This window comes from Pseudomyrmex gracilis, unplaced genomic scaffold (genome assembly GCF_002006095.1).
Source record: "Pseudomyrmex gracilis isolate BER0280 unplaced genomic scaffold, ASM200609v1 scaffold_1629, whole genome shotgun sequence".
NCBI lineage: Eukaryota > Metazoa > Arthropoda > Insecta > Hymenoptera > Formicidae > Pseudomyrmex > Pseudomyrmex gracilis.
The window spans coordinates 1-25,439 of record NW_018022213.1 but is presented as its reverse complement, the minus strand read 5'-3'; the positions used below and the strand labels follow the sequence as shown (position 1 = coordinate 25,439).

The following is a 25,439-nucleotide window of genomic DNA, read 5'->3' as shown; positions in this document are numbered from 1 at the left end:
ACATAATATGTCTGCACTCTTCCACGAGCGCACACGGACGACGGCGGTTTCGCTTGTGTGCGTTCCCCTACCACTTCGGTGCTGGCCGGCTGCTTGATCTTTCTCGACGCTTGGAATCGTGCACATAGCACGGAATAGAACCATGTCCACGTTTAGACATAGCGTACGTATCGACAAGTCGCTCGTGGACATCGCTACGTAGTTGCCAATGTGCACCACCCATGGACATGCGCTAGCTTACGGGCCGGAATAGCGATCGTAAAAACTCTTATGGGCCTGGCCACTCTCAGGCTTCTCTCTGATACTACTCTCAATGTGTTGAAATAATATCACTCTCATCAAATAGATAGCAGCACTAGTGGCCCATATAAATATGGCTGGAGGTTGTTTAGAGGTCAAACCCCTCCCGCACCATGGCTTCACTCCCCACGCCTATAATATCCCTTAATGCTCCCTCCTTTATCTCCATGGTCAAAACCCCATCCAAGGTGTGTATCTTACCTTCTTATCGCGTGACGTCACGCTAGGTCTGTTCTTTTTCCATACTTTGGCTGCACTAGTTCACAGTCTATCTTTTTCCTTTTAATATAGATAAAAAAAGATAGACTGTGAACTAGTGCAGCCAAAGTATGAAAAAAGAACAGACCTGCTGTGGCACCTTCTACGGCAACGCTGCGTATAGGTATTAACGGCCCTTTAGCCACTACAATACCGAACCGAGTAAATTTGTTTTAATAACATAACAAAAATTTTTGTATGTATAATATATACTAGTTATAATAAAAGAATAATTAATCTTAAATTATGGTGCATAGATTGAGAGCCTTTTAACCGATATAACGTTAAAACTAATACCTAATCTTAAAAAATTTCACAGATAAGTTCTAAGAAGTCAAAATAACAATCATCAACAATGGAGAATATCATGCACTTCATACAGAAATGTAATACAATTCGGTATACATCTTACAGAACTGCTGTAAAAATGCAAATATTACATAGAGAATTAAACAGTAGGTTAAATATATATATATAAACTTTATACATATATATATTTATGTTTATATATATGTATATATGTATATATAAACTTATTTAGTAATATCTATATATATTATTTAAACAAGATTGAAATATTTCTAAACTTTTAAATTTTATTTTACTCAGTGCAACGTGTACAATTAGAATTAATAGCAGGAGTATTTGAACGTCATAGACTTTCCATCACTGAAAATTGTGTTAATTTAGACCCAAGTGAGATTGAAGATGTAGTATCTGATATTTATTTTGCTACTCAGAAAGAAAATAATATCAATTTTGATGTTGAACTTATGACGAAACTTGCTACAACTTATATTCTAAATACTTTTGACAAGTAAGCCTTCTCTCAATTTTAATTATAATTTTTATATATTTGAAATATTTTGTTGCATATTTACTAAGAAAAACTATGTATTTAATATATATATTTTATTATGTATATCTAATATATATTAAAATATATGTGCATATTTAACATTGCAGACAAAATACTAGGAATATTTTAGTATTTTCAGTAAAAGTTGCATTGATATTATTAAGTAATGGTAGATTGCAAGAAAAATATGGATATTTATATCAACAGTTAGCAGATCATAATGCATGCATATCTCGAGCTGGTTTACACACGTTATTAACAAATATTTGCAAAATAACAGAAATGCTTGGTGAAAGTACAGCTTATGGATACGAACAGATTCAGTCACACATAGAAGCTTGTTTTAAAAAGGTAACAAAATAAAGAATTTGTTTAGTACTTAATTAATTAAAAGTAATATCATAGTTTTATTTTTCAATTTATTTTAGTCTCAAGGTGGTATAGGGGTTACAGAAGCAGAGTTTGCCATGTGGATCATGCAGGAACCTCCTCTGCTGGTTTGGATAACAACATTTAATCGACTAAAAACTGCAGAACATAGTAAGTAACAAAATCAATCAATTATTGCTATATATTCAAGGCAATGAGTTTATTTTTAGCAATGTTTATTTGCAGTTATACATAACATCAAATGTTCTTCATGTAAAGTATCGCCAGTACAAGGACCAAGATATACATGTTTGAAGTGTACAGGATATCATCAATGTCAAGAATGTTTTCTCTTTGGCAAAATATCAAACAAGCACAAGTTAAAGCATCCAATTCGTGAATTTTGCACAAAGGTATATTGCTAAGATTTTCTATTGTTATGTGAAATAAGTTTATTTAGAGGTAATTGTTTTGCAGACTTCACATCGCGAAATTACAAAATTGATCATTGAATTGATCAGGAATAAACTGAAATTATGTTCTGTCAGAACAGTTGCTGTAGAAGATACTGATACTGTTAGGTTTGTTACAAAGATTTGCAATTATACAATATAATATCCTGTAATACGTTACGTGACCAACACTGATTTTTTTGTTTATAATAGTAGCATAAGATATGTAGATCACAGTTCAGTAAGAAGCACGATTAAACGAAAAATTCTCAGTGATCCGCAGAAGGAATTACAGAGCATCATAATGCATTTAGAAGAAGAAAATCGACAACTGCAAATCGAGTTGTTAGATATACAGGGAATCAAAGCGGAAAGGCTTCAGCGTCACAGAGCGACTATCGAATCTCAGTTGCAACGATTAAAAACACTTAAAGTATGAACTAATTAAAAAAACGGTAATATGAGTGTACGTAATATACTGATTTTGTATTTGTAAATTTTTACAGAAATATTTATTTGCCGATAGTACTCACATGTCACCGATTATTTCTCGTATGCAAAGCACTCCGATGTTACCACTCGTATCATCTAGATTCACGCCTTTGGAATTTGAATTAAGTCCGATTATCAGACAAGATAATACAGATGAAAGAAGTCAATTATATCACAGAAAAAATAAATTAACTCCAGATAGTCTTGATACATCATTATCTATACAGCCTATATTTATGAAAGAAAATAATGCCAGTATTTTTCCTTGCATCGAAGAGCCTTCTACAAGTTCTAAATTCGATAATTTAGAAAGCAATCGTATAGAATTAAGTACTTGGATTGGAGGTGAGAATGTGTAAAATATAGTGATATGATTAAAAACATGTTTATTGATAAAAACCTAATACAAAAAAATATAGACAATCTCAAATATTGTTAGGAACAAAGAGGCGAGAATTAAATCCAGTTCAAAATGACTTCTCTCAATGGCTAGTCGCTGGCAATTCAAATTGCAAAGAAAATAATTATACAGTTAATGTAGCAGTTCATAATATAGATAATGACTCATCATTAGTAGTTTCTCAGTCTCCTGGCATTCACAGAGATAATACTCCATCTTCTTTGCAACGTCCTGATAAACACTCTCAGCATAGTAGCTTGCAAAATATTCAAGGCGATCTTAATGATATATTAGACAGATTGCAAAATATGGTTGCCAATGATTGTTTACTTGACGGTAACTTTTTTTTTATCTAAATAATAGAAAAAAACAAAAGTTTAACACATTGCATTATTTTTTATTTTAGTATGATGCACTTTTTGCAGAATCCTATGATGGCAATGACAATTGTAAATTGAAACGTGCTGCCACAGAAATGGAAGATTTATTATCTGATCTTATCGAAGGTATGGAATCTCGTAAAAGTAAACTTACTACTATTGTTTGAAAATCGCTAATTACACATTTAGATATAAGAAATTTTTACATAAGAAAACACTAATGAGAATTTTCATTGCGTTTACAAATAAAACTTTGCTTTGTTCCTTTGAAGTTTTTCAGTAAAAAGTATATTTCTTTTTTTGTGTTTATAATTTTATACTAATAATTTATAATATAATAATACGCTTAAAAATATATATAATGACTTTTTGATGTTTTAACTATTAATATTGAAGTGTGCGTGCGTGCGTGCGTGCGTGCGTGCGTGCGTGTGTGGGTGTGGGTGTGCGCGCGCGCGCGTGTGTGTGTGTGTGTGTGTAGAAACACTATTTCATAACATTTTATGCTTTATCCAAAGAACGAAGAGTTGAGGCTCTTGAGATTTTAAAATCAACAACGCAAAGTTTAATTGGTCAATAAGAGCCTACGCTTCGATGGCGCGCAAACTATATACATATATATAGTTATTTAATTTCTTTGTGTGAATTTTACACGTGAATTTTGAATTGAAATTTCAATTCGTAAGTTCATATAGGATGCTATATTTGTATCTCGTATATGATAAATGCCCGTATACCCCCCTATCTATTTTTGAAATATTGCAAAAAATCTCGGCCAGAAGTTTTTTTTGCCATCTTCCAAACGGCGTGAATGATAATAAATTTATACTATATATATATTTTTTTTTGCACGAACATCCAGCGTAAGCTCACATTGATCGACTAAACTTTGCGTTGTTGTTTTTATCCAAAGAAAACAATTAATTTATAAGTTAATTATAAAAGACAATAATGCGCGCCATAACCATATTTAGTGTTACAAAATGAGCTTAGCTATTATATTTAAGAAAGAACAAATCAGTTGTTTTAAAACTTCGTACATGCATCTATATTATATATATCTGTGCAATCAAGAAGAAAAAAAAGATTTCAGAAATTTTTTTAAATATATAATAACAAAAACGTGTATGTGTGTATATTATTTAAATGAATAAGTTTTATAATACGCATTTAAGATTTTATAATACGCGCGCGCGCGCGCCACACACACGCACACGCACGCAAGCACACACACACACACGCACCTACTTAGAATAATTAGAAAATTACAGTAAATTCTACAACGCGAGAAGTTATTAAAACTCCGTCCATTTATAAACATTTTTTTACTAATTAATTTCACTATATGTGCGCTATATATTTGTGACACGAATAACATTCTAATTGTGATAAAATAAAAATTTTATATATAATCACTGTAATCGGAAAAATAATAAATTTTTATCTCTGATTGTAATATAAATGTCTTATCTTCTACGTTAAAAATAGTATAAGTCATTTTTATGACCAGACTAGACAAATGATATTGTGACATAATTCGAGAGTAAAAAATTTTTGTACGTGTGTGTGTGTGTGTACATATACATATACATATATATACATGGTGTCCCATAATTGCCGTCTAACCGCTTGTAGGTAGATAGAAGGGGTTATTCTAAGACGAAAAGTTCTATACCACTTTGCAAGATTCGCAATAATTAACGAGATATTAATTAATAAAGATACGCTAATCAGCGTGCATCCAGCATAAGGACAGCCCAGTCTATCGCACCGTAGCGACGGAATGGGAGGAGTTAATAGAATAACATGTGCATACATAGACAGCATATAGCGATAGCGCGCTGCGTTCGAGCTATTGTATTTCGTCGCTACGGCGCGACAGACTGAGCTGTCCTTACGCTGGATGCACGCTAATTAGCGGATCTTTATTAATTAATATCTCGTTAATTATTGCTAATCTTCCAAAGTGGTATAGGACTTTTCGTCTTAGAATAACCTCTTCTACCTGCCTACAAGCGGTGAGACTGCAATTACGGGACACCCTGTATATATATATATATATATAATGCCAGTATATAAGTCTTTGTGAAGTGTAATACTGAAGAAAAACATCTAGATATTATATTACATAGGATATTATATTACATATCCTTCTCTAGATGTAGCGTATCAGTTAGATACGTGACTTTGAGAAGCTTTGAAAAGTGTATTTTCTCGGATGGTCGATTTACTGTCCATGCCATTACACGTACATTGCGGTCGCACCATTGTTCTATTACACGTCTAAAATATGATATAGTTTATATATATATATATATATATAGTATATGTATAGTATATATAGTATATATATTTGTGTGTGTGTGTGTGTGTGTGCACGCGTGTGTGTATTGTTTTTGTACTATTAAACATACATATCTAGACAAAATTGAATACTGATATAAAGTTAGATACATACGGATTTATTGTGTCCTTGTGCAACAATATGGCAGAAATACCTACAATATGGTAAACAAAACGTGGAAGAAGCCACTCATACAAAATTTCCAAGATATGAGCTGCCAAATGTTTAAAAGGATTGTGAAATTGTACAGGGCTCATTCCTTCCAGGCCTGCATAATATGTTTTTGAGAAAAAATATGGTCTCCAAGCAAGACTTGAAACAATACGTGGCTCTTTCTTTCTAATCTAAACATAAAATACCAAGTACTATTTAGAAATATTCCAAAACTTTTATCTATATTCAAATTCTGTGTACATGTATAGTTAATATATAATACATATATACCATATATACTATAATTGGATTAAAACTTGACACAATGCATCTTTGAAACAATTTTGGATATTTCTCATATGCATCGAGAACAACTTGTACAACATCTATCCTTGTTTCTTTTATATCTATGATTACTCTTTGTTCATTGTTCAGGCATTCTTGTAATGCATCATGAAAGAGCGCAATACTCTCACTATTAGAGAATTTGTTCCTTTTGGTACAACAGTTGTTTTATTAAAGAAATATATGATAATGTAATAAAAATTATGATAATATAATACAAAAATATCAATGTATTATACAGTTTGTTTTATATAGAAAGATATACATTTTGGGTGAAGTGAATCACAATATACATAATCATACCTAAGTGGATGATTATAAGATATATCAAACTTCTTTAATTCTTCCCATGTCATCTCATTAATTGTTCCTATTTGACCTGTAAGTCTCTCAATTGTTGAATCATGAAATATTATTGGAATGTTATCTTTTGTTAGCCTTAAATCCAGTTCTACAGCAGTACAGCCTTTTCCTTTGCTCTATGTGAAAAGATATATACATATATATTACATGATTGAAGAAAATATACAATTAAAGAATACAACAAAAAAACACTATACTTATATAAAATAAGATTAAAAAATTGATAGTTTCTCTGCTATAAATATGTTTTTTATTAAGCAACAATAATGTTAAATAAGAGAGTAGACAAAGATAATTACACACATAATCTATAAAATCTACCACAAAAATTAAGAATACTTATAAATTTGGAAATATCTTTAATGACTAAATACATAAAGAAAACTAAATAGAAATATATTATAGAAATATATTATTTTACATTTCGAATAGCCAACAAACTGTTCTCAGGATAATCATATCCTCCACCACGATGAGCTACTACTCTCATGCAGTACTGTTCTCCATTACCACGATTTTCAGGTATAGAATTATCTTTTCCTAAGAAGAGAGGATTTACACCAAGCACTTCCTGCACAGTGTTAGCAGGTGGAGGCGATATTCGTACTAATTTCAATGCTATTATGACAATTAATGACCCCCAAACAATCCAAGGAATGCAATGCTCGTACAGAATGGTAACTAACACATTTAATGTTGTTTGTAGAAATATCCATAGTAAAGTGCTGTTTATAATTAATTCAATAAATACATGCATATCGGTATTAATTCTCTAAAGTTATATGCTTGAAACTTCTTTTTTCGCGTCTTGTGCGTTTTTAGATAAGTTTATGTTATACTTGATAAATTATGGCTAAACTTTATATAAAGTTAATTTTTAAAAATTGAAATCGAATATGACATTTTATGCTGCAAATATCGGTTGTTTGTGCCAAACATTCTTTTCAAATCGTTTTCTTTTGTAGTTTCGAGCCTCCAAAAGTGGCTATCACAGAGTGTATGTACACAATTTGCACACGAGCATGTATGTACAAACAATGCTGTTTTCTCTCACTATTTTCTTCCTTTATATTTCTTTTTTCTTCCTAGTTTTCCTTACTATTTCTTGTTTCCTGTAATTTACTTTGTTAATTGTCTAGTGCGTACAATACACAATGATATTTTTGTTCTCGAGAGAAAAAGAGATTATAATAACGCATAAAAAATCATGCTACGTTTAGCAGTAAAATTTATGCTGAACACACAACCATTTTGACACAGTATACTTATATCATGATTTTGATTATTTTAACATTGCTTGGAGACTCCTTCCATTCATTCTCCACTTCTCTAGCTATGTACTTATGTATATACATATGTATGGATTTGTATGTAAACGCATGCGTTATATATAAAGTTACAGTTACAAGTTATAGAAGAGGTTTGTCAGAATCATTCGGAGCAATTCGGAGCAATTCGGAGCAATCGAAGCGACTAAGTGTAGCAGCACAGTTTTTATATAGCAGTACATATACATATATGTAGATACTGTGCAGAGTCTACATAGTTGCCTCAAAATGACGTCTGACAAGTGAAAATCTAACCTCCTCTTTCTTTTTATACATTTACATTGCATTTACAACGCTATAATACTCCTTTTAAAAGTCATTATGGTAAAGAAATAAATTTTCTGGCTATATAAAACGCAATTAATTTTTGTTGTACACTCGAGAGTTTGCGAATTGATATTTATTGTTCGTATGCATGTATAAAAATATAAACTTGCAAAATAAAAAAAACTGTTTAGGACGACGATGTAGTTGCTTTGCAAAATCTGGAACAACTTATGACGGAATTTTTTTCTCCGGAGACGACCAATGAACGAAAACGCACGATTGAACGCAGTTTTCAAGAATTTTCTGCACAGATCGATTCCTGGAAACCATGTCTACATTTTTTATCCTCTACAAATAATCATTATGTCAGTATGTTTGCATTGTCCACTCTAGAGGTAATTCAATTTCTTAATATGTGTACTGATTTACTGAATTTTAATGATCTTTAGTTTAAATTTATATTTCACAGACAACTATTGGAAGAAGATGGCCTATTTTGCCATGGGAAGACAAAGCTCTTATAAGATCCACTTTATATACGTTATCACTAGAAAGAGATGTAGTACCTTTTGTGAGAAATAAAGTAGTAAAATTAGTAGTTGACATAGCAAGACATGACTGGCCACATTTTTATCCAGATTTTTATTCCAATATCTTGCAGGTTTGCAAACAGATATTCTTTTGTAATGTGCATATGTCTGTATAAATGTGTGTGTATATATATATATGTGTGTGTGTATATATATATATATATTCATATACATATATATATATAATGTATATTTGTTGCATATTTTTATTATATACTAAATATATTTATATGTAATATATTCTCCCTACCTAACACACACACACACACATACACAGTTATTAGGTCATAAACATACAAGACTATTAGGACTTGTATATCTAAGAACAGCATCAGAAGAATTAGCCACACCAAGAGAAGATCTGTCATTGCATAGAAAAACTGAGTTATTCAGGCTGTTAAGCACACAAGTGCCTCTGACTTTGGATGCTCTTACAGGTATCTTTATTGAACTTGTTTATATTACTGAAATTGAAAATTTACACAATATAAAATATAAGTAATTTATAATCTTTGTACTATCAGTTCTTCTGAAAGAGACAACAAAATTACAAAGTCGTTCCGGAACTATAACACCACCTCCATCTCCTACCTCTGGACAAAATATTGCACCTGCACGTGCAGTACTAGATGTTGAAGGATTAGCAACAGGCACTACTGAAGTTTGCATAGCTACTTTGGAAGTCTTGGCACACTTGTTCAGTTGGATAGATTTATCAGGCAATATATCTATGAATTTGCTAGATGCTATTTTTTCATGTGCAAAATATCATGATGCAATGGTAAGTCTTTAGTTTTACAGTACAAGATATTTCGGGTATAGCAAGAAATTAAATAATTGATTTGTTTCAACAGAACGGAAAACAAATAGAAATGGCTGTTCAAGCTTTAACTACGATAAATGAACTTTTATACAGACCACTCTGCTTACCTGATGCCACTGACACATTATTACTGGAAATATTTCAAAACGGTGTTGGCTTATTTCAACTGATAGAACGTTTAGATTCAGTAGAGGAGAGGTATGTAACTAAATGCATATTTATAAAGATTCTAGTTAACATTTTTAACCAGTGCAATAAAATATTTTAGCTATATGGAGAAAATGACCGAGTTTTTACAGTTATTTATAACAAATCATCTGAAAAGAATGGAATCAAGCTCTACATTTTCAGTAAATACATTATTGGAAGTACTATGCCATCACACATTCCAGCAAGCTTCCACAGTAAACGCTTATTTGCGTTGTTTAGATATTTGGACTACTCTCTTAGAAAGCACTCAGTCGCGATATTCTGCTGTTGCATTAGCTCTCGCGGAACGAATCTTGCAAAAACTTAGCTTTAAAATCAATAGTCGCATATTGATGGAACTCGATACGGAAAGTTTAGATGAGAATGTAAGTGCGTGTGTATATATAAACACGCACAAATCATACATTTATAAATTTTTATTTTATAAATTTTTGTAAATAATTTAAATGAATAGATATATCTGTATTAGATGTATTAGACTATAAATATATCTGTATTAAATGTTATTTTTTCTTTTTAGGAGGAGACAGAATGGCAGCATTTTCTACGGTGTAATGTAGAATGTTTGGCAAAAATTGCTGACATTTCACCTGTTCCAGTATTTACGTTATTGGTAATACTTTAATTGACATTATATATTTCAACAAACATTATGTCGATAGATTATGTTAGCAATTATATGTAATATCTGCAGATTAGCAGCAAATGTTATATCAAGGTGTTTGAAAAATTTTGACATTTTGAAGTGTGAAGATAGATTGATGAAGGAACTTTGAGATAATCAATCTGAACAAGATAAGTCATTTACCATTTTGCAAAATGTGCAATATTTATTGAGATATTAATTAATGTGAGCGCATAGAAAGCAATGATTTGGATTCTGTAGACATATATGATTTTTAGTTGTAAAAAAAGTAGCTTACTTCGTGCAATCTCCTACAATGAAAAAACGGAGCAAACGAGTGACATATAACAGCTTTTTGCAGTCAGCTGGTTTTTATAGTAATAAAATTGAATCGCTTCCCATGCGCTCATTAGATTACATTTATTAATTAATTAATAAAAATTGCAAATTTCGTAAAATGGCAAATGACTCCTATTCAGATTCACTCAATCTATCTCTACACTTAAAATTTTTTGACATTCTGTACATATCCAGATAGCACATGAACGTCCTCTAAAAATCCAAAGAACATATGGACAAAACAGATATTCTGTGGACGTTCTATTTTAATCCTTGGATCTCCTCTGGATGTCCTAAGAAAAAGCAAATGGAGCGTCCTTTTTAGTCCTTGAATTATCCTTAAGATATTATGTGGGACGTTCTAAGAATTTTTACAGGATATGTGTAGGATATCTCAAGAACTTTTATAGGATATAACTATAAAAAGCATATTTTTATATTAATATTTTTTGAAACAAAGTTTGGTTATTGTTTAGAATTCGTACAAAAAAATAATAATAAAATTTTCTTACTAAAATACTAGTATATTGGCAATGGTAATATCACTCGACATTTTTGTAAGGAGTATTTTTCATTCTTATTTCTTTTTGGAGGCACGATACTGTTCGCCTTTCAGCCGATATATTCAATTGAAAGGGACCGTCCCGGAAAAAATCCTAAGATGTTGAATGAATTCGAACTTGAGATGTCGTTCGCAGCTCGTGCATCCAGACTGCGAGATTTATTGGACTGAATTACTAAAGTATTTTATATTTTAAAAACATAAGTAAAATCTACCTCTAAATTTGAAATTTCAACGATATTTAAAGGAGTAAATGAAAAAATATAATACTCTGTCTAGAATATGAACGACATCTCTTACAGAAAAATATTACTAGTTGCCTTCGGCATAAATATCATCAGTAATTTTGTGCCAGTAATGTACAAGTATGGTAAAATTCTTATACAGTAAAGCAATAAAAATACTTTAAAAGGATGGTATAACATCTGTCAAATAAATATAATAAAGTTTAATAGATCTCGTTCGAGATAGTATAGCATGTTTAAAAAACGTCCAGAGGACATCCAGAGAACAATAGAATGTTCTCTGAATATCTTTTATAATGTATTTTGAATGTATTTTGAATGTACGTGAGAAAGTTTGGTTTTGAAAAAGATAATAGTATATTTTTTAACTATATTATCAATCCCCAGAAAAATATGTAGATGTCCTTTGAACAATCAACATCCAATATAATAAACAAAGTAGACATCTTCTAGACATCTAGTGGACATGTATATTTTTTTATAATACTTAAAAATGCTAAATTACATTAAATATTCTATATAATTGTAAAGAATTATGTATGCACTGTAAATTTTCATAAAATATATTTGTAATGATATTTTATAATGTCCTATAAATGTTCTGAGCCGTTCTAGACATATTCAAAATATTTCTGAGGATATCTTGTGCTGTCTGAATATATTATATGTATATAGTCTTATCTGTTATTAAAGATAATAATATTAAATTTTCTCTTAGTATCGATCGTGGAGAGAAGAATTGAATATTTTTGGAGAATTTGGTGCTGTCGTCGCTAGAAACAATGGTCAAATAATTATATTGAATGATACAGACGCGACAAATGTCCACGCTCATTTGAGAGATTTTGCGTCGATCACACAAGCTTTAACCAGGCTATATTCTCTTTTTATTGGTAAGTTGTCGGAGTGGCTAGTTATGAATAGCCGATAATATAGTTATTTGTATTAACAGGAGATCAAACAAATATTGACCAAGCTCTAGCCGAAGAAGTCGTATCGCAAACTTTAGACGCATGTATATTCGCGAGAAATAATCAACTGTATAAAGCAAAATTCCGAACAGCTGCAATTTTGATAGATCTTATCGAAGTGTAAGTGTTTTGCTGCTTTGGAGATATTTTAAAGTGTGTAAAAAACAGTCATAAATACACAATAATAACGTAGATACTTGATACGTAATTATTTGCGCTATTAGACATTCACAGCTTTTGGCGTCTCTTCAAGCGTGGTGTCATTGGATAGCTAGAAGACCAGAGAAAACTAAAGAGACGTTTTGTCAGCGTTGCATCGACTCATGTATATGGGCAACGACGTATTATATTACGTCCTGTGATTGTCCAGCTGTTTCAAATCTTATCCATTCCGCCGTTCATCTTTTTCAAAGTATCACCGCCGTTTTAAAACCCATTTTATGGGACCAACCAACATTTAGGAATTTAATTTCTATGGGTACATATCCATATTTAAAACTGGATACAATTCAAGTTCTACGAAGAGCGCTGATAAACGCAATAATACTGCCACCTGGTGATGCAGCAACAAGACAAAAATTATTGGGTAAATTGTCATGTAAAACTTAAATTTATCTTGTAAAATTGATGTTAACAAACAAAATGCATATATATATATATATATATATGTGTATATATATATATATATATACACATATATATATAAAGTGGAAACATTTTTATTTATAGGTATTATAATTATGGCTTTATCTTCGCCGTTGGGTATGCCAGGACAATCAGTGCCTTCAGAATCGACAATTTCAATTACAATAATGCCACTGATTCAGCTAGTGGAGGATTGCGCATCTTCGTCTACAATTATAAAAAAAATGCTGCACTCATGTCTAGAATCGATCATAAACAGAACATTAGAATTATTGTCCTATGTGATAAGATGTCAGAACATATGTGAAGTGTTACTTAGCTTTTTACATTCAGCATTTTCAGTGCTACAACAACAATTAGGACCTGAATTTATGCAAAATGCAGTTCAAGGCATGTTGCAACTTTATACTAGGTTTGTACAATACATTAAAATATAGAAGCAGAAATATCTCTAAGTGGAAAAAGTAGTTTGTTTTACTGTCTTGGCAATACTTAGATAAATTGTACAGTGTCAATTGTTTTATTCACAGAGAAAATATCTCTGCTGGCCCTGCGTTGGTTCAGTTGTTAGAAATTTTAATACTTGTTGTATCAGCACCCAGCAATGCATTTAAAGCGTTTGTTCCTTCCGTAACAAGCCTGTGTTTAGGTCAAGTATGGCCTGCTGTTGGAAATAACTTAAGTGAACATCCGGACACAACATTAGTTTTACTGAAACTTTTTCATAGGTAATATATATTCGGCGTATACACGTTTTTTTAGAATACTATGTTCTTCATAAAAATTGTTTTTTAGTATTCTTATGCATCGATGGCAGTATTTCTATAATACTTCGGTGTTGCGGACTCTTGGATATCCTGATGAAGATGAACCTGTTGAGCATAAAGAGGAATTAGTAGCAATTTTAGAGGCGTTTGGTCAAGCTCTACTTCAGTCGGATGTCAATATATTTCGTCAAAGTTTGCAGAGCCTCGAACAATTAAATATAAGATGGCGACTTTATCAACGAGTTGTATTCAAAGTTCATCTTCTCGAAAGATTTTTGATGGCATTATTCACAGTTTTGTTTCAACAGTGGGTGTCATTTACAATTTTTATTTATTATGCACTTGTAATTATAATAATACTTATATTAATAATTTATTTACAACTAAATGTAGTAAATAAACCTAACCTAACTCATGGTTAATTTGTACAGGTCTCACAATTTGTTAGCAGATGACATAGCCGTGGCTATACATAGTCTGGCATCTGTCAATATAGGATGGTTTTTCGGCCATTTTTTGCCAACATTTTTGACAACTTGCGAAGGCGTGGACGATATGCAGAGAGCCACTTTATTGGGTAACTTCGATAAATCTACGGTATGTTAAATTTTAAGCGCTTCAGTAAATATATAATTCAAAGAAATCGATAGGTGTTTATGTATTTTATATTTATAATAATTTATTCTAGGATCAACCAACTCTGACGAGGTCAGTTCTTCAGCTTATTTCAGATTTAAGATGTTATCAGCTGTACAGACCGAGGTAAAATATGGATTCTGATTTCAGAGAACAATATATAATGTCATTTATGTGTAATGACATTATTTCTTAATAATATATATTATTTCTTAAGACTTTTTTATATAGTGGCATTTAAATGAACTTATAATGTTTCTATCAAATCTTTCCTTCTCCTAGATATGATACATTTATTATAAAAAAAGACAAATTTTTGTAAACATTTATCATATGTATGCCACTGCCGTTTCATTTTGTGATATTATAAATATTATATTATTGAATAAAACGCGCTTTTTCATATAGCGACCTGTTTCTACATATTTTTTTTAAATAGTCATAATTTCTCTTTACGAAAGTATATACAATTCTGATGCATTAATATTTTTAATAATTTTTAATAAAAATTATTAAAAATTGAAACGCCAAAAAAGCATTGAAATTTATTTGAGATCACAAGTGGTCTATTATACATATATAGAGCGTTAGTATTGTATGATCAACCATAATTATCTGTGTTGTCTTATCATATCTCTCTCTTTTTTTCTCTCTGAGTGTCAGCCCTGATAAACCAAGCAATTTATTCATCGGAACGCTTGCTACTCGTTTAGTCATCAATAAATAAATGACAATGTCACATCTACTGTCAAAGAAATGTGCTTGTTATTTTTCTTGGTTTCATATAAGGAGACATTTAGTGACTGACCCTAAATATGGGTTTTTAAAACAATTAGGTATTACTTTTGAGAATCCTGGACTTTACGATGGAAATTGGAGTGGATCTGGCAAGGTATAGAATACTGTCGGTTTAATACCGATAAGTCTTATCTTATCGGTAGTAAAATATTTTTATGTGAAAGACTGAAAGAAGCGTTAAAGAAATAATTGCAAACCAAAAAAACCAACAATAAAATATTAGAATATTAGATAATAATACGGAGCTTGAGCAAGAGATAAATGATTTATGACATTAGAAACGAAGAAAATCAAAGTTTCTTTCATTTTTTATGAAAATAAAAAAAATATTTCTATATAAACGCACATGGAATCAATAGAATTCATTTGTAAAATTTAATTGCGATTTCTTATTTAACACAAACCAAAAAATATAAGTTTTTTTATTTAACACAATCAACTTACACCATCAATATATGACACGATGCAAAAGCTTTATATATTTTTTGATTCGATTTTGTTGATGTTTTGTGTTGAAAAACAAAAAAACATCCAGTATATTTTACATATGTTATACTCTGTTGATTTTATGTACGTTTGTAAAAAAATAATTTTTTTTAAATAAAAAAACTTTTAGTTTTTAGTTAATTTTAATTTTTAGTTTGTACAAGAAGAAATCTTTATTTTAAAAGTTTGTAAAACTTTAGCAATTTCCTCTTTCGTTTCTGACGTCATCAAATAAAAAATGATCGTGAAATATATAGGAGCCTTAACATATATCAAATATATAGTGGATAGAATCAATATCACCAGCTACTGGAAAAGTAATAGCGAAAGTATGCGAATCCACATCGCAAGAAGCCAGTGAAGTTATAAAAAAAACACACGAAGCATGGTCGCAATGGGCATCTATTCCAGCACCAGTAAGAGGAAATATTGTACGACAAATAGGAAATGAACTCCGAAGAAATTTGAAACCGCTAGGGCATTTAATATCTTTAGAAATGGGTACCTTATTAGTATATGATACGTAAAAGACTTTATTTGTCACAACATACTATATCTTTTTTCAATCTTTCTACAGAATATTTTTTATACATAAACAAAATTTCTATAAATATAAAATATATGCAGGAAAGATTTTACCGGAAGCTATAGGCGAAGTTCAAGAATTCATTGATATATGCGATTATGCGGTCGGACTATCGCGAATGTTTAGCGGCCGTCTGTTTCCATCAGAGAGAGAAAATCACATACTTATGGAGAAATGGAACCCTTTAGGTGTGGTCGGCGTTATCTCCGCATTTAATTTTCCTATAGCGGTATATAAATATAAATTTTTCGAAAATCCGATCTCTTTACATATTTCGTATTACAATTTTTAATCTAAATTTTAGGTATATGGTTGGAACAGCGCTATCGCTATGGTTTGCGGTAACACCATTGTTTGGAAAGGAGCATTAAGCACACCTTTAGTAGCTATCGCAACCACCAAAATAATCGCAGGTGTCTTAGAAAGTAATGGTATTCCGGGTTCCGTTGCGTCTTTGATTACAGGTGGACCAGATGTTGGAGAGACTTTAGTGAACGATAATCGGTCAGTTTGCATTTAAATGTAGCATGTTATTGTTGTCGTATAGTATCTTGAGTAAATAATAACTTATTTACTTAGGGTATCTCTTATTTCGTTCACTGGAAGTACAAACACAGGAAGACAAGTGGCTCTTAAAGTTCAGCAAAGATTTGGGAAATCTTTATTGGAGCTTGGTGGTAACAACGCATTGATTCGTATGTATCTTATTACAATCATTAATTATCTGTACAATTTAAGTGCATTATCTAAGTCCTAAAGAGTCAATGTGATTATTTTTCTTTGTTGACAGTTGCAGAAGATGCCAATTTAGAAATGGCAGTGAGAGCAGCAGTTTTTTCATGCGTTGGAACAGCTGGACAAAGATGTACTACAACCAGGAGATTAATATTGCATAAAAAAGTAAAAGACAAATTTTTAGGTATATATACATATACATGATATATTACATATAAACATGTTACATATATTACTCTCTAAACTATAAGATGTATAAACGTAACTAAATCTTTTTTATTTGCGCAGAAAAGTTAAAAATTGCTTATAAAAGTATATTAGAACAAATCGGAGATCCATTAGATGATGGTGTGTTATATGGACCATTGCATAATCAAAAAGCGGTTAATGCATTCAAGGCACATGTGCAATAATAGCTATAATATTATAAATTTGAAAGATCGTGTTTTTTATTATTAAATGAAAGAAGTTTTAATTAGATCAATATTTTTCATTTTAGACGACAATTCAGAAAGCTGTAACAGCCGGCGGCACGATCGAGTTTGGTGGAAAACAAATAGAACGACCCGGTTTTTACGTTGAACCAACAATTATCTCGGGTTTGTCGATAGAAACCGAGGTAGTGCAACAAGAAACTTTCGCTCCAATCGTTTACATCCTAGATGTAAACGATTTAGATGAAGCTATTAATCTTAACAACTGCGTAGAGCAAGGATTGAGCAGTAGTCTTTTTACTAAAAGCATCAAAAATATATTTGAGGTAAAATTGTGTGCATGTGTGTGTACAACAGTGTGTATATAATTAATGATAAATGTTTATATAATATACATTCAGACAAACTCATTAAATTCTGTTTGTTATCCAGTGGATCGGTCCTCAAGGATCAGACTGTGGTATAATCAACGTTAACATTGGCACTAGCGGTGCCGAAATAGGTGGTGCGTTTGGTGGGGAGAAGGCTACAGGTGGAGGCCGAGAAAGCGGAAGCGACGCATGGAAGCATTATATGCGACGTGCGACAATAACAATCAATTACGGAAACGAACTACCGCTAGCTCAGGGCATTAAGTTTGAGTAAAATTTTAAAAAGCGCATTTTGAAAAGTCAGCGGTTTACTTCGAATCTTATAAAATCCACTTGAATATCAACAGAGGCTTTTTTGTGAAATTTGTAAGCTCGTGGTAGATCGTATCTGAGTTTAGCTATTACTGTTCCTTTTGCACCAAATTGCGCTGCCTTTGAAAGAATGTAATCTCGCGTGCTACTCTTATGCAAAGAATAAACTACATTTGACGTAAGTTTAATCGCCGCTTCCAAAAATCTTACATCGATGCCAGTATTGTTCTTAGTACCAAAAGGTGGATTCATCACAACAGTATCAAAGAATTTTTCAAATTTTCCTGCAATATGTAACATTTTACATTAATTTTTTATAAATAACAAAAACTATATATAACAAAACAAAAATTATGTAAATACCTGGCAAGTACTGTAATACATCACATTGCACTATTTCTACAAAAAGTTCTATATTATTACAATTTTTATATTGTATATTAACTGCATCCGTATCTATTTCAAATCCAATTACATACTCAGCACCCAACATTTTGGCACCTAATGATAATATGCCACATCCAGAGCCTAAATCTGCTATGTTTTTACCTTCTATATCATTGAACTGTGACTGTGCGGTATACAACATATGTGAGGCAATATGTGCACTAGTAGCATATTGTTCTAGTAAAACTTTTGGCTCTTTAAACACATCCAATTGTTGTAGATATTCTTCTAACTTGCAAAGCCGAAGACAAGTCATTGTCTTTATGTGTGATCAAAAATTATTAACAATATTCACTTCAGAAATCTATCTGATAAATAGTTATAACTTAATTTTTTTATATTTTTATTAATGCTTTATAGTTTTTAGTAATAAAATATATATTGTTGATGTATATATAGTCAAACCTCGATAACTCGAACCTTTATAATAACTCGAAAACCTCTATAATACGAAAATTTTGTTCATTTCCTTCCACTCCGCGGAAAGGAAAAAAACACTTCGATAAATCAAAACCTCTATAACTCAAAGATTTTTCTCTTCCCTTGAGATTCGAGTTATCGAGATTTGACTGTATATACATATATATATTATTTATACATATATATATATATATATATATATACATATATATATATGATTAATCATATTTTCACAAATAATCTCACTTGCTATCAAATCTGGGAAGAACTGGTAATATTAAATTTCCAAAAGAAGAATCCTGTGTCACAAAGTAGCCATATGAGACAGCATGTGCATTATGCAAAGCTGCTCTTTGAGATGCACTCATTGCTACACCATCAGTAGGCTGTGTTGTAGGCTGTGTGAAAAAAAACAGTACATATTTTATATATATATATATATATATACACATACATACATACATACATACATACATACCCACACACACACACACACATACACGCATAAAGTATGTAAATTAATAACATATATAAATATAACTGTTTTATTATATATTACTTGGAACATACTACATTTGATGCAGAACCAGTTGATGAACCTAATGATGAATTTAAAGTTGGTGTGACTCCTTGTTTTAATAGCATCTGCTTTTTCAACTGCAGCTCTTCTAAAATCTTTCTATTCTGTAATTCTATAAAAATAACAAAATGCGATAAGAGTAAAATTTGATCACAAATGCAATAATGTAATTTTAGAAATAATCTTTTATTTCTACACAAAGTGCACGAAATTTTCGCGTTTTTCTTCCTCACTTCTGATGTCATCACTACAAGATGGCCGCAGAAATTTTGAGGAACCTTAATGTTGAATAACTTGCTTTGCGCGGCAGACAGACACTTTTTTCTACCAGATTCTTTTGTTTTTACACAACCGCATTAAATAAGCATAAAGTTTTTAATATTTGAAGCCAAGTAGTTAATCTAAACAATTTGTCTTTTTTATGTTAAAATCCTACCTCTTGAGTTTGGTTGTGAAAAAGCCATCAAATACAAAATAATTCAACAATTTAACACTTCTATATGTAAATATCAAGACTCAAAATCTCACACTTTTTTTCTTTAAGTCTCGCGGTGAGAAACACGACGGTACAGGTTGGTTTGGTTTGGTGCTGTTGTGGCTCAGTGGACCTGTTAAGCTAGTCCATACGCCATTCTGTGTCATATAGAATCTAGTTAGGAGCGATGCTCTGATGTCTGAGACGGTTTGTTGATGGTTAGGAGCGCATCTCCAATGTATGTTGAGAGGTGGGGGAAACCACGTTGGTAGAATATTATAAGGATGAAGAGGGGGTGAATGTCATGAGGTGGGGATACAGTCTGATAAAATAAGGGAGTACATGGATTAAGGAGTTAAATGGATTAGATTAGATGGATAGCTTTTCGCGGGTGACAAATAGGAGCAGAGCATGCATAGCACCGATGTTATCAGAGAAGGCAATGTTGGCCACGTCATATGGGGGGCTAAAACCGTTATGGAAGAGATCTAAAGTTAAAAGGTCAGAAGAATCTTTATGTAAGGGGCAGTTAAAGAATATATGATTGATGTCTTGTGTTGGGAAACCACAGTCACATGAAGCGCTCTCAGTTATGGACTTATCTGCAAGATGTGCATTAACGCAGGTATGAAACGTTCTGATGCGTGATATAAGAGACACCAAGGGCCTGGGTAGGGGTCGCCTGTACCTCTCATACCAAGGCCTGTCGAGTACGATTTGTTTCCGGGAAAAATACCTTACTCCCTTATGTCTTGCTTCCTCCAGCAAATAGTTTTTTGCCTCTGTTAAGGAACGAGCTCTAAGTTCGGGGACAAGAGATCCTGCCGGACACTTTGCGGAGACCCCCGGGTCGGGTAGTTCAAGTGATTTTTTTGCGTACAGATCCGCCCTTTCATTACCCAGGATGCCCTTATGTGCCGGGATCCAGACAAACTGGACCTGCACACCTTGGTCAGCAAGCGTGCAAACTAGAGATTTTATCTTGTAGATTACAGTGGAGTGAGTGCCTCTGGGATCCGAGGATGCCAGGCAGTCAAGAACACTAAGTGAATCTGTAGCAATATATGAGAGATTGAACCTGAATTCACTGATGTACTCAAGAGCACAGAGGGCGGCCTGCGCCTCAGCATCGAATACAGTAGAATGGTTGTTTATTCTTTCATAATGAGCAAGCTCAGGGTGATCAGAATAGACTGCATACCCTACCGCTGCAGCTCGGTCGCACCGGAATGGGAGTTTAGAGCCATCTGTATAAAAGACGTGTTCAGCACCGACTTTGTTGAGAAACTTGGACCACTCAAGGTGAGATGAGGGGGCGGACCTGATCGTTAGTCCGATATCCAAGTCAACGGAACATTTGTAATATCGTGTGAAGAACGGAAAGGACAGTAGACCAGGTAGCGCACTGGACTCAACCTGCTGTGCCAGGGGGGAGATTTCTTTGAACACATCAAATAAACCAAAGTTGTTATCCTCGCAAATCGGGCTCCACTGATGTATGAACCCACCGAGCATCGTATTCAACTGATGTCCCGAATGTGAAGCTACCCGATTAGCATACTTGCTGGTCAGGTATCTTTGTCTACACGAAAGAGGTTGTTCGTTAACTAAGTCGAGTAGGACGTTAGTGGGTGTCGTACGCATCAAACCAGCCGCTACGCGAATGCAAGCGAACTGAAGTCTGCTGAGTGTTAGACGATCTCTTTGTTGTAGAGGTGACACAACCTGGCACCCCCAGTCTAGGACTGAGCGTACCAGTCCTCTATACGCCACTAAGAGAACTCTGGGGTGGGCACCCCACTTTATCCCCGCAATGGCTTTAAGTATGTTAATACGCGGGAGCACGCGTTTGCGGGTCTCGGTTATGTGCCTCCTCCACCGTAGGGAGTAGTCTATATACACACCTAAAAACTTGACACACCAAGCTATTTGTATGCCGAAGCCATTTAGAGTGATCTTAATGTTGTTTTTATTGATCATCCACTTGGTGTTTCTCAAAGAGTTGAGAGAATAGAAAGACGCGACGGACTTTTCCGGAGATAACTTTAGGCCTAGGTCTTTGAGATGAGAGTTGAGATTACCAAGGGAAATATTAAGTTAGGTGTGCTACATACTTGATTGAAGAGTGAGAGCAATATATGACGATATCGTCGGCGTACATTAGGATTTTTACCGGGAGTGGTAAACACATTTCCACGAACGACAGATAAATATTGAAGAGTATTGGCCTGAGGACGGAGCCCTGGGGCACTCCTCTTGTTGTCTGTCGACTTTGAAGGGGAATGCCAGAGATATAGCCGTCTAGGTTCCTGGTCGAGATTACCGATGAGATAAAACTAATTAACTTTTCGGGAAACCCTAACCGGGAAAGCATTGAAAGCAACACCGAAGGAATCACATTATCAAAGGCGCCTTTGATGTCCAGGAAAACCGCGCCTGTGACCTGGCGGTTATTATTTGCTGCTTTAATGTTTGATACAAAAATGGAAAGATTATCGATACACGACAGACTCCGTCTAAAGCCGAATTGAAATGGAGGGATTATCTTGTTATTCTCTATCCACCATTCCATTCTACGTTGAATAATCTTTTCTAACAGCTTAAGTAGGTTATTGGCGAGAGAGATGGGGCGATAAGATCCTTTCTTTCCCGGTTTAGGGATAAAAACGACAAAATAATTTTTCCATTGTTTAGGAAACGTTTGTTTGTCCAGCATTATGTTAAATAGCTTGTGGACAATTAGATGAAGTTCATTAGGGAAATGTGAAATGACATTATTGGAGATCATATCTGGACCAGGTGCGGACTTGATCTTTAAAGACTCGACCGCCGAGAGGTATTCCACGTCTCCCTAATGGGAGACTCGAGAACAGAACTGTCTACTGTACTCTCCAACCTAGGGATATTATAAGGTAAGTCTGAATGGAAATTTGTACTGGGTGGTTGGAGAGGAGCGATTTTATCGAATGATTTATGGAAACCTTCGATGTCAATGTTGCTTTTATTGCTGTCCCCGCGTGAATAATTTCTGGAGTGCGAAAAGGCTTTAACTGTGTTCCATACAGAACCAATGTCCGAATGAACATGGAGTGAACCACAAAACGCCTTAAACGCGTCTTTTTTCTTTTTGCGGAGAAAGCGAGTAACCTCCTTTGAGATTTCAGTATACACAGATAGGTTCTGAAGGCAGGGATGCCTTTTGAAATAAGTAAATGCCTCTCTTTTCCTTTTAACTTCCTGGGAGCATGACTCATCCCACCAGGGTGTCGGGGGCTTCCGAGAGGGATTAGCTGACGAGATGACCTTAGCGCCGGAGTTCTCGAGGGCAGCAACAATTGACCGGATAAGATGATCATATGTTTCTTCTACGCTTATAACGGAGACCGGCCTATCAACTTCAGGTGCAAGAGTTTGTGCAATATCCACACAAGCCCGACGGAAGAGATCCCAATCTACGTTCTTGACAGATATAAACGGGCGGTATAGTGCCGTCAAACCTATCACATATTGCGATGTAAACAGGAAAGTGGTCACTACCGTGGTTAAAGTCGTCCACATACCACCTGCAGTCAAGAGCTAAGCTCTGGGAGACAAGTGTGAGATCCAGGGTGGACTGTATCGAAAGATCAGACGATGTCCACGTACGTTCTCCGGTATTTAAGACATTCCAGCTTGAGTTAACAATTGCTTGTTCGAGTTTTTTCCCTTCATTGTTATAATGCGTGGGGGAGTTGCTCCACAACGGGCTTTTCCCATTGAAGTCACCGCAAATTATGGATGGCTCATACTTCGAGCAGATTTGGAGAAACGAAGTCCAGAAATTAACATCGGTGTAATTGCGAGACCACCGAGGAGGGCTATAAACAGAGAAAATATGTAAGAACTTGCTATTAGGCAGGTGTGCTTTGATTGCAATTATTTCAACTTGGTTGTTTTGGCAAATATCTATAATATCATTGTCACGTAATAGTTGGAATTTGATGTGCTTTGCTACTACAATTGCTACTCCTCCACCTTGACGGTTTCGGTCGGTCGAAACGATTTCATGGTTTGGAAAGGTAACTAATGACCTATGGTCTAGATGAGTTTCGCAAAGGGCCGCAATTTGAACATTACCCTCTTGAATTAAATGCTTGAATATATCTAATCTGCGAGGCAAGGAACGGCAGTTCCATTGCATAATGTTCAGACTTTTCGTAGGAGCCATCTTTTTCGTACGACAATCACACAACGAGAACAGATAAGGGCAAGAGGGATTTAGGTTAAGGTTATAAAGACACAATCAGCGTAACTTTATGTATTACAGAATAACAGAATTGGTAATTGTTTCTACAGCTAGTTTTAAGACTGTTTCAAGCTCTGAGTCAGAAAGGTTGATAATTTGTTTACTCATGAGAGTGTCGCGGAGGTGTGGTATTAGATTTTTTAATGGAAGAGAAGGTGTTTCTACACTTCTAGAAGAATCTCTGAAATTTGTATGAATTCCGGAGTGTGGTTTACTTTTGCTTTTTGTGTCTTTATTACCGGTAAGATTTGCGGCTGAAGAGCCACAAAATGTACCACGAGGGGTACCTAAAGACAAGGAGTGAGCGGGCGTCGCGGACTTCGAGTGAGTCACCAGCCCCTTGCGCACGACTGACCGAGCAGCCGTGGTATCTAACACAGCACTGCTGGGAGGCAGAGCCCCACTGTCAGCCCCCCGACGGTCGGGCGGACGATCAAGATCCGGCCTACGCCCATCTCCCCCTGGCCCTGACCAAAGATGTGCATTATTTGAAATGGATGCATTTAAAATAGAAATGCAAAATGTAAAATGCCTATTTTGTATTTTATATTTAAAATATATTTTTTCAAAACCTATTTTACATTTCCATTTAAATGGCTTTTACTATCCATTTTCTATTTCAAATACAATTTTCTCGTACAAAATTAATTGAGATACAGTCAAACTTCCATGTTTGTTTTCTACGTATTTGTTGGTTTCTTTTTCACATATATGTACAAAGGCTGCGTTTTGATATTCACTGCCAGTACTAAAAATCTATACTTTACATTATATGTACTATAGATTT

General features: G+C 33.6%; 5 protein-coding genes across 15 annotated transcripts; 3 read left to right on the top strand and 2 right to left on the bottom strand.

Annotated features, from left to right (window-relative positions):
• Window positions 1–689: 689 nt before the first annotated feature.
• On the top strand, window positions 690–3,858 carry LOC109862313 (dystrotelin-like). 4 transcript variants are annotated; one of them, XM_020442330.1, is made up of 11 exons: window positions 690–754; window positions 878–1,013; window positions 1,168–1,375; window positions 1,525–1,768; window positions 1,846–1,957; window positions 2,033–2,199; window positions 2,264–2,367; window positions 2,455–2,671; window positions 2,745–3,075; window positions 3,170–3,466; window positions 3,556–3,858. In XM_020442330.1, the coding sequence occupies exons 2-11, from the start codon at window positions 914–916 to the stop codon at window positions 3,675–3,677; spliced, it is 1,902 nt and encodes a 633-aa protein (XP_020297919.1). In that variant the 5' UTR covers window positions 690–754; window positions 878–913; the 3' UTR covers window positions 3,678–3,858. The 4 variants fall into 4 exon arrangements, with proteins under 4 accessions (XP_020297919.1, XP_020297916.1, XP_020297920.1 ...); XM_020442327.1 differs by having other exon boundaries at window positions 2,452–2,671; XM_020442331.1 differs by having other exon boundaries at window positions 2,452–2,671; window positions 3,537–3,649.
• Window positions 3,397–7,498, bottom strand: LOC109862315 (glycerophosphodiester phosphodiesterase 1). Of its 2 annotated transcripts, none has more exons than XM_020442335.1 (5): window positions 7,137–7,498; window positions 6,656–6,831; window positions 6,299–6,500; window positions 5,969–6,198; window positions 3,397–3,482 (listed from the first exon to the last, which is right to left on the bottom strand). In XM_020442335.1, the coding sequence occupies exons 1-5, from the start codon at window positions 7,470–7,472 to the stop codon at window positions 3,479–3,481; spliced, it is 948 nt and encodes a 315-aa protein (XP_020297924.1). In that variant the 5' UTR covers window positions 7,473–7,498; the 3' UTR covers window positions 3,397–3,478. The 2 variants fall into 2 exon arrangements, with proteins under 2 accessions (XP_020297924.1, XP_020297923.1); XM_020442334.1 differs by lacking the exon at window positions 3,397–3,482 and adding an exon at window positions 5,510–5,793.
• Window positions 7,499–8,276: 778 nt separating this feature from the next.
• Window positions 8,277–15,166, top strand: LOC109862312 (exportin-6-B). Its single transcript, XM_020442326.1, has 16 exons — window positions 8,277–8,367; window positions 8,502–8,705; window positions 8,780–8,971; window positions 9,178–9,337; window positions 9,425–9,681; window positions 9,755–9,921; window positions 9,974–10,298; window positions 10,454–10,546; window positions 12,423–12,597; window positions 12,657–12,795; window positions 12,900–13,261; window positions 13,405–13,732; window positions 13,851–14,048; window positions 14,116–14,394; window positions 14,519–14,684; window positions 14,776–15,166. Exons 1-16 carry the CDS (start codon window positions 8,365–8,367, stop codon window positions 14,851–14,853), a joined length of 3,126 nt encoding a protein of 1,041 aa, XP_020297915.1. The 5' UTR covers window positions 8,277–8,364; the 3' UTR covers window positions 14,854–15,166.
• Window positions 15,167–15,350: 184 nt separating this feature from the next.
• LOC109862314 (putative aldehyde dehydrogenase family 7 member A1 homolog) lies at window positions 15,351–18,424 on the top strand. Of its 2 annotated transcripts, XM_020442332.1 has the most exons (9): window positions 15,351–15,615; window positions 16,292–16,508; window positions 16,635–16,822; window positions 16,898–17,097; window positions 17,173–17,288; window positions 17,384–17,512; window positions 17,617–17,726; window positions 17,828–18,088; window positions 18,195–18,424. In XM_020442332.1, the coding sequence occupies exons 1-9, from the start codon at window positions 15,451–15,453 to the stop codon at window positions 18,405–18,407; spliced, it is 1,599 nt and encodes a 532-aa protein (XP_020297921.1). In that variant the 5' UTR covers window positions 15,351–15,450; the 3' UTR covers window positions 18,408–18,424. The 2 variants fall into 2 exon arrangements, with proteins under 2 accessions (XP_020297921.1, XP_020297922.1); XM_020442333.1 differs by lacking the exon at window positions 17,617–17,726 and having other exon boundaries at window positions 17,384–17,493.
• LOC109862316 (methyltransferase-like protein 5) lies at window positions 17,337–20,544 on the bottom strand. 6 transcript variants are annotated; one of them, XM_020442341.1, is made up of 4 exons: window positions 20,329–20,544; window positions 19,883–20,004; window positions 19,559–19,710; window positions 17,337–17,461 (listed from the first exon to the last, which is right to left on the bottom strand). In XM_020442341.1, exons 1-4 carry the CDS (start codon window positions 20,354–20,356, stop codon window positions 17,431–17,433), a joined length of 333 nt encoding a protein of 110 aa, XP_020297930.1. In that variant the 5' UTR covers window positions 20,357–20,544; the 3' UTR covers window positions 17,337–17,430. The 6 variants fall into 6 exon arrangements, with proteins under 6 accessions (XP_020297930.1, XP_020297929.1, XP_020297927.1 ...); XM_020442340.1 differs by lacking the exons at window positions 17,337–17,461; window positions 19,883–20,004; window positions 20,329–20,544 and adding exons at window positions 18,311–18,729; window positions 18,809–18,844; window positions 18,995–19,200 and having other exon boundaries at window positions 19,559–19,646; XM_020442338.1 differs by lacking the exons at window positions 17,337–17,461; window positions 19,883–20,004; window positions 20,329–20,544 and adding exons at window positions 18,311–18,729; window positions 18,809–19,196 and having other exon boundaries at window positions 19,559–19,648.
• Between the last annotated feature and the right edge of the window lie 4,895 nt (window positions 20,545–25,439).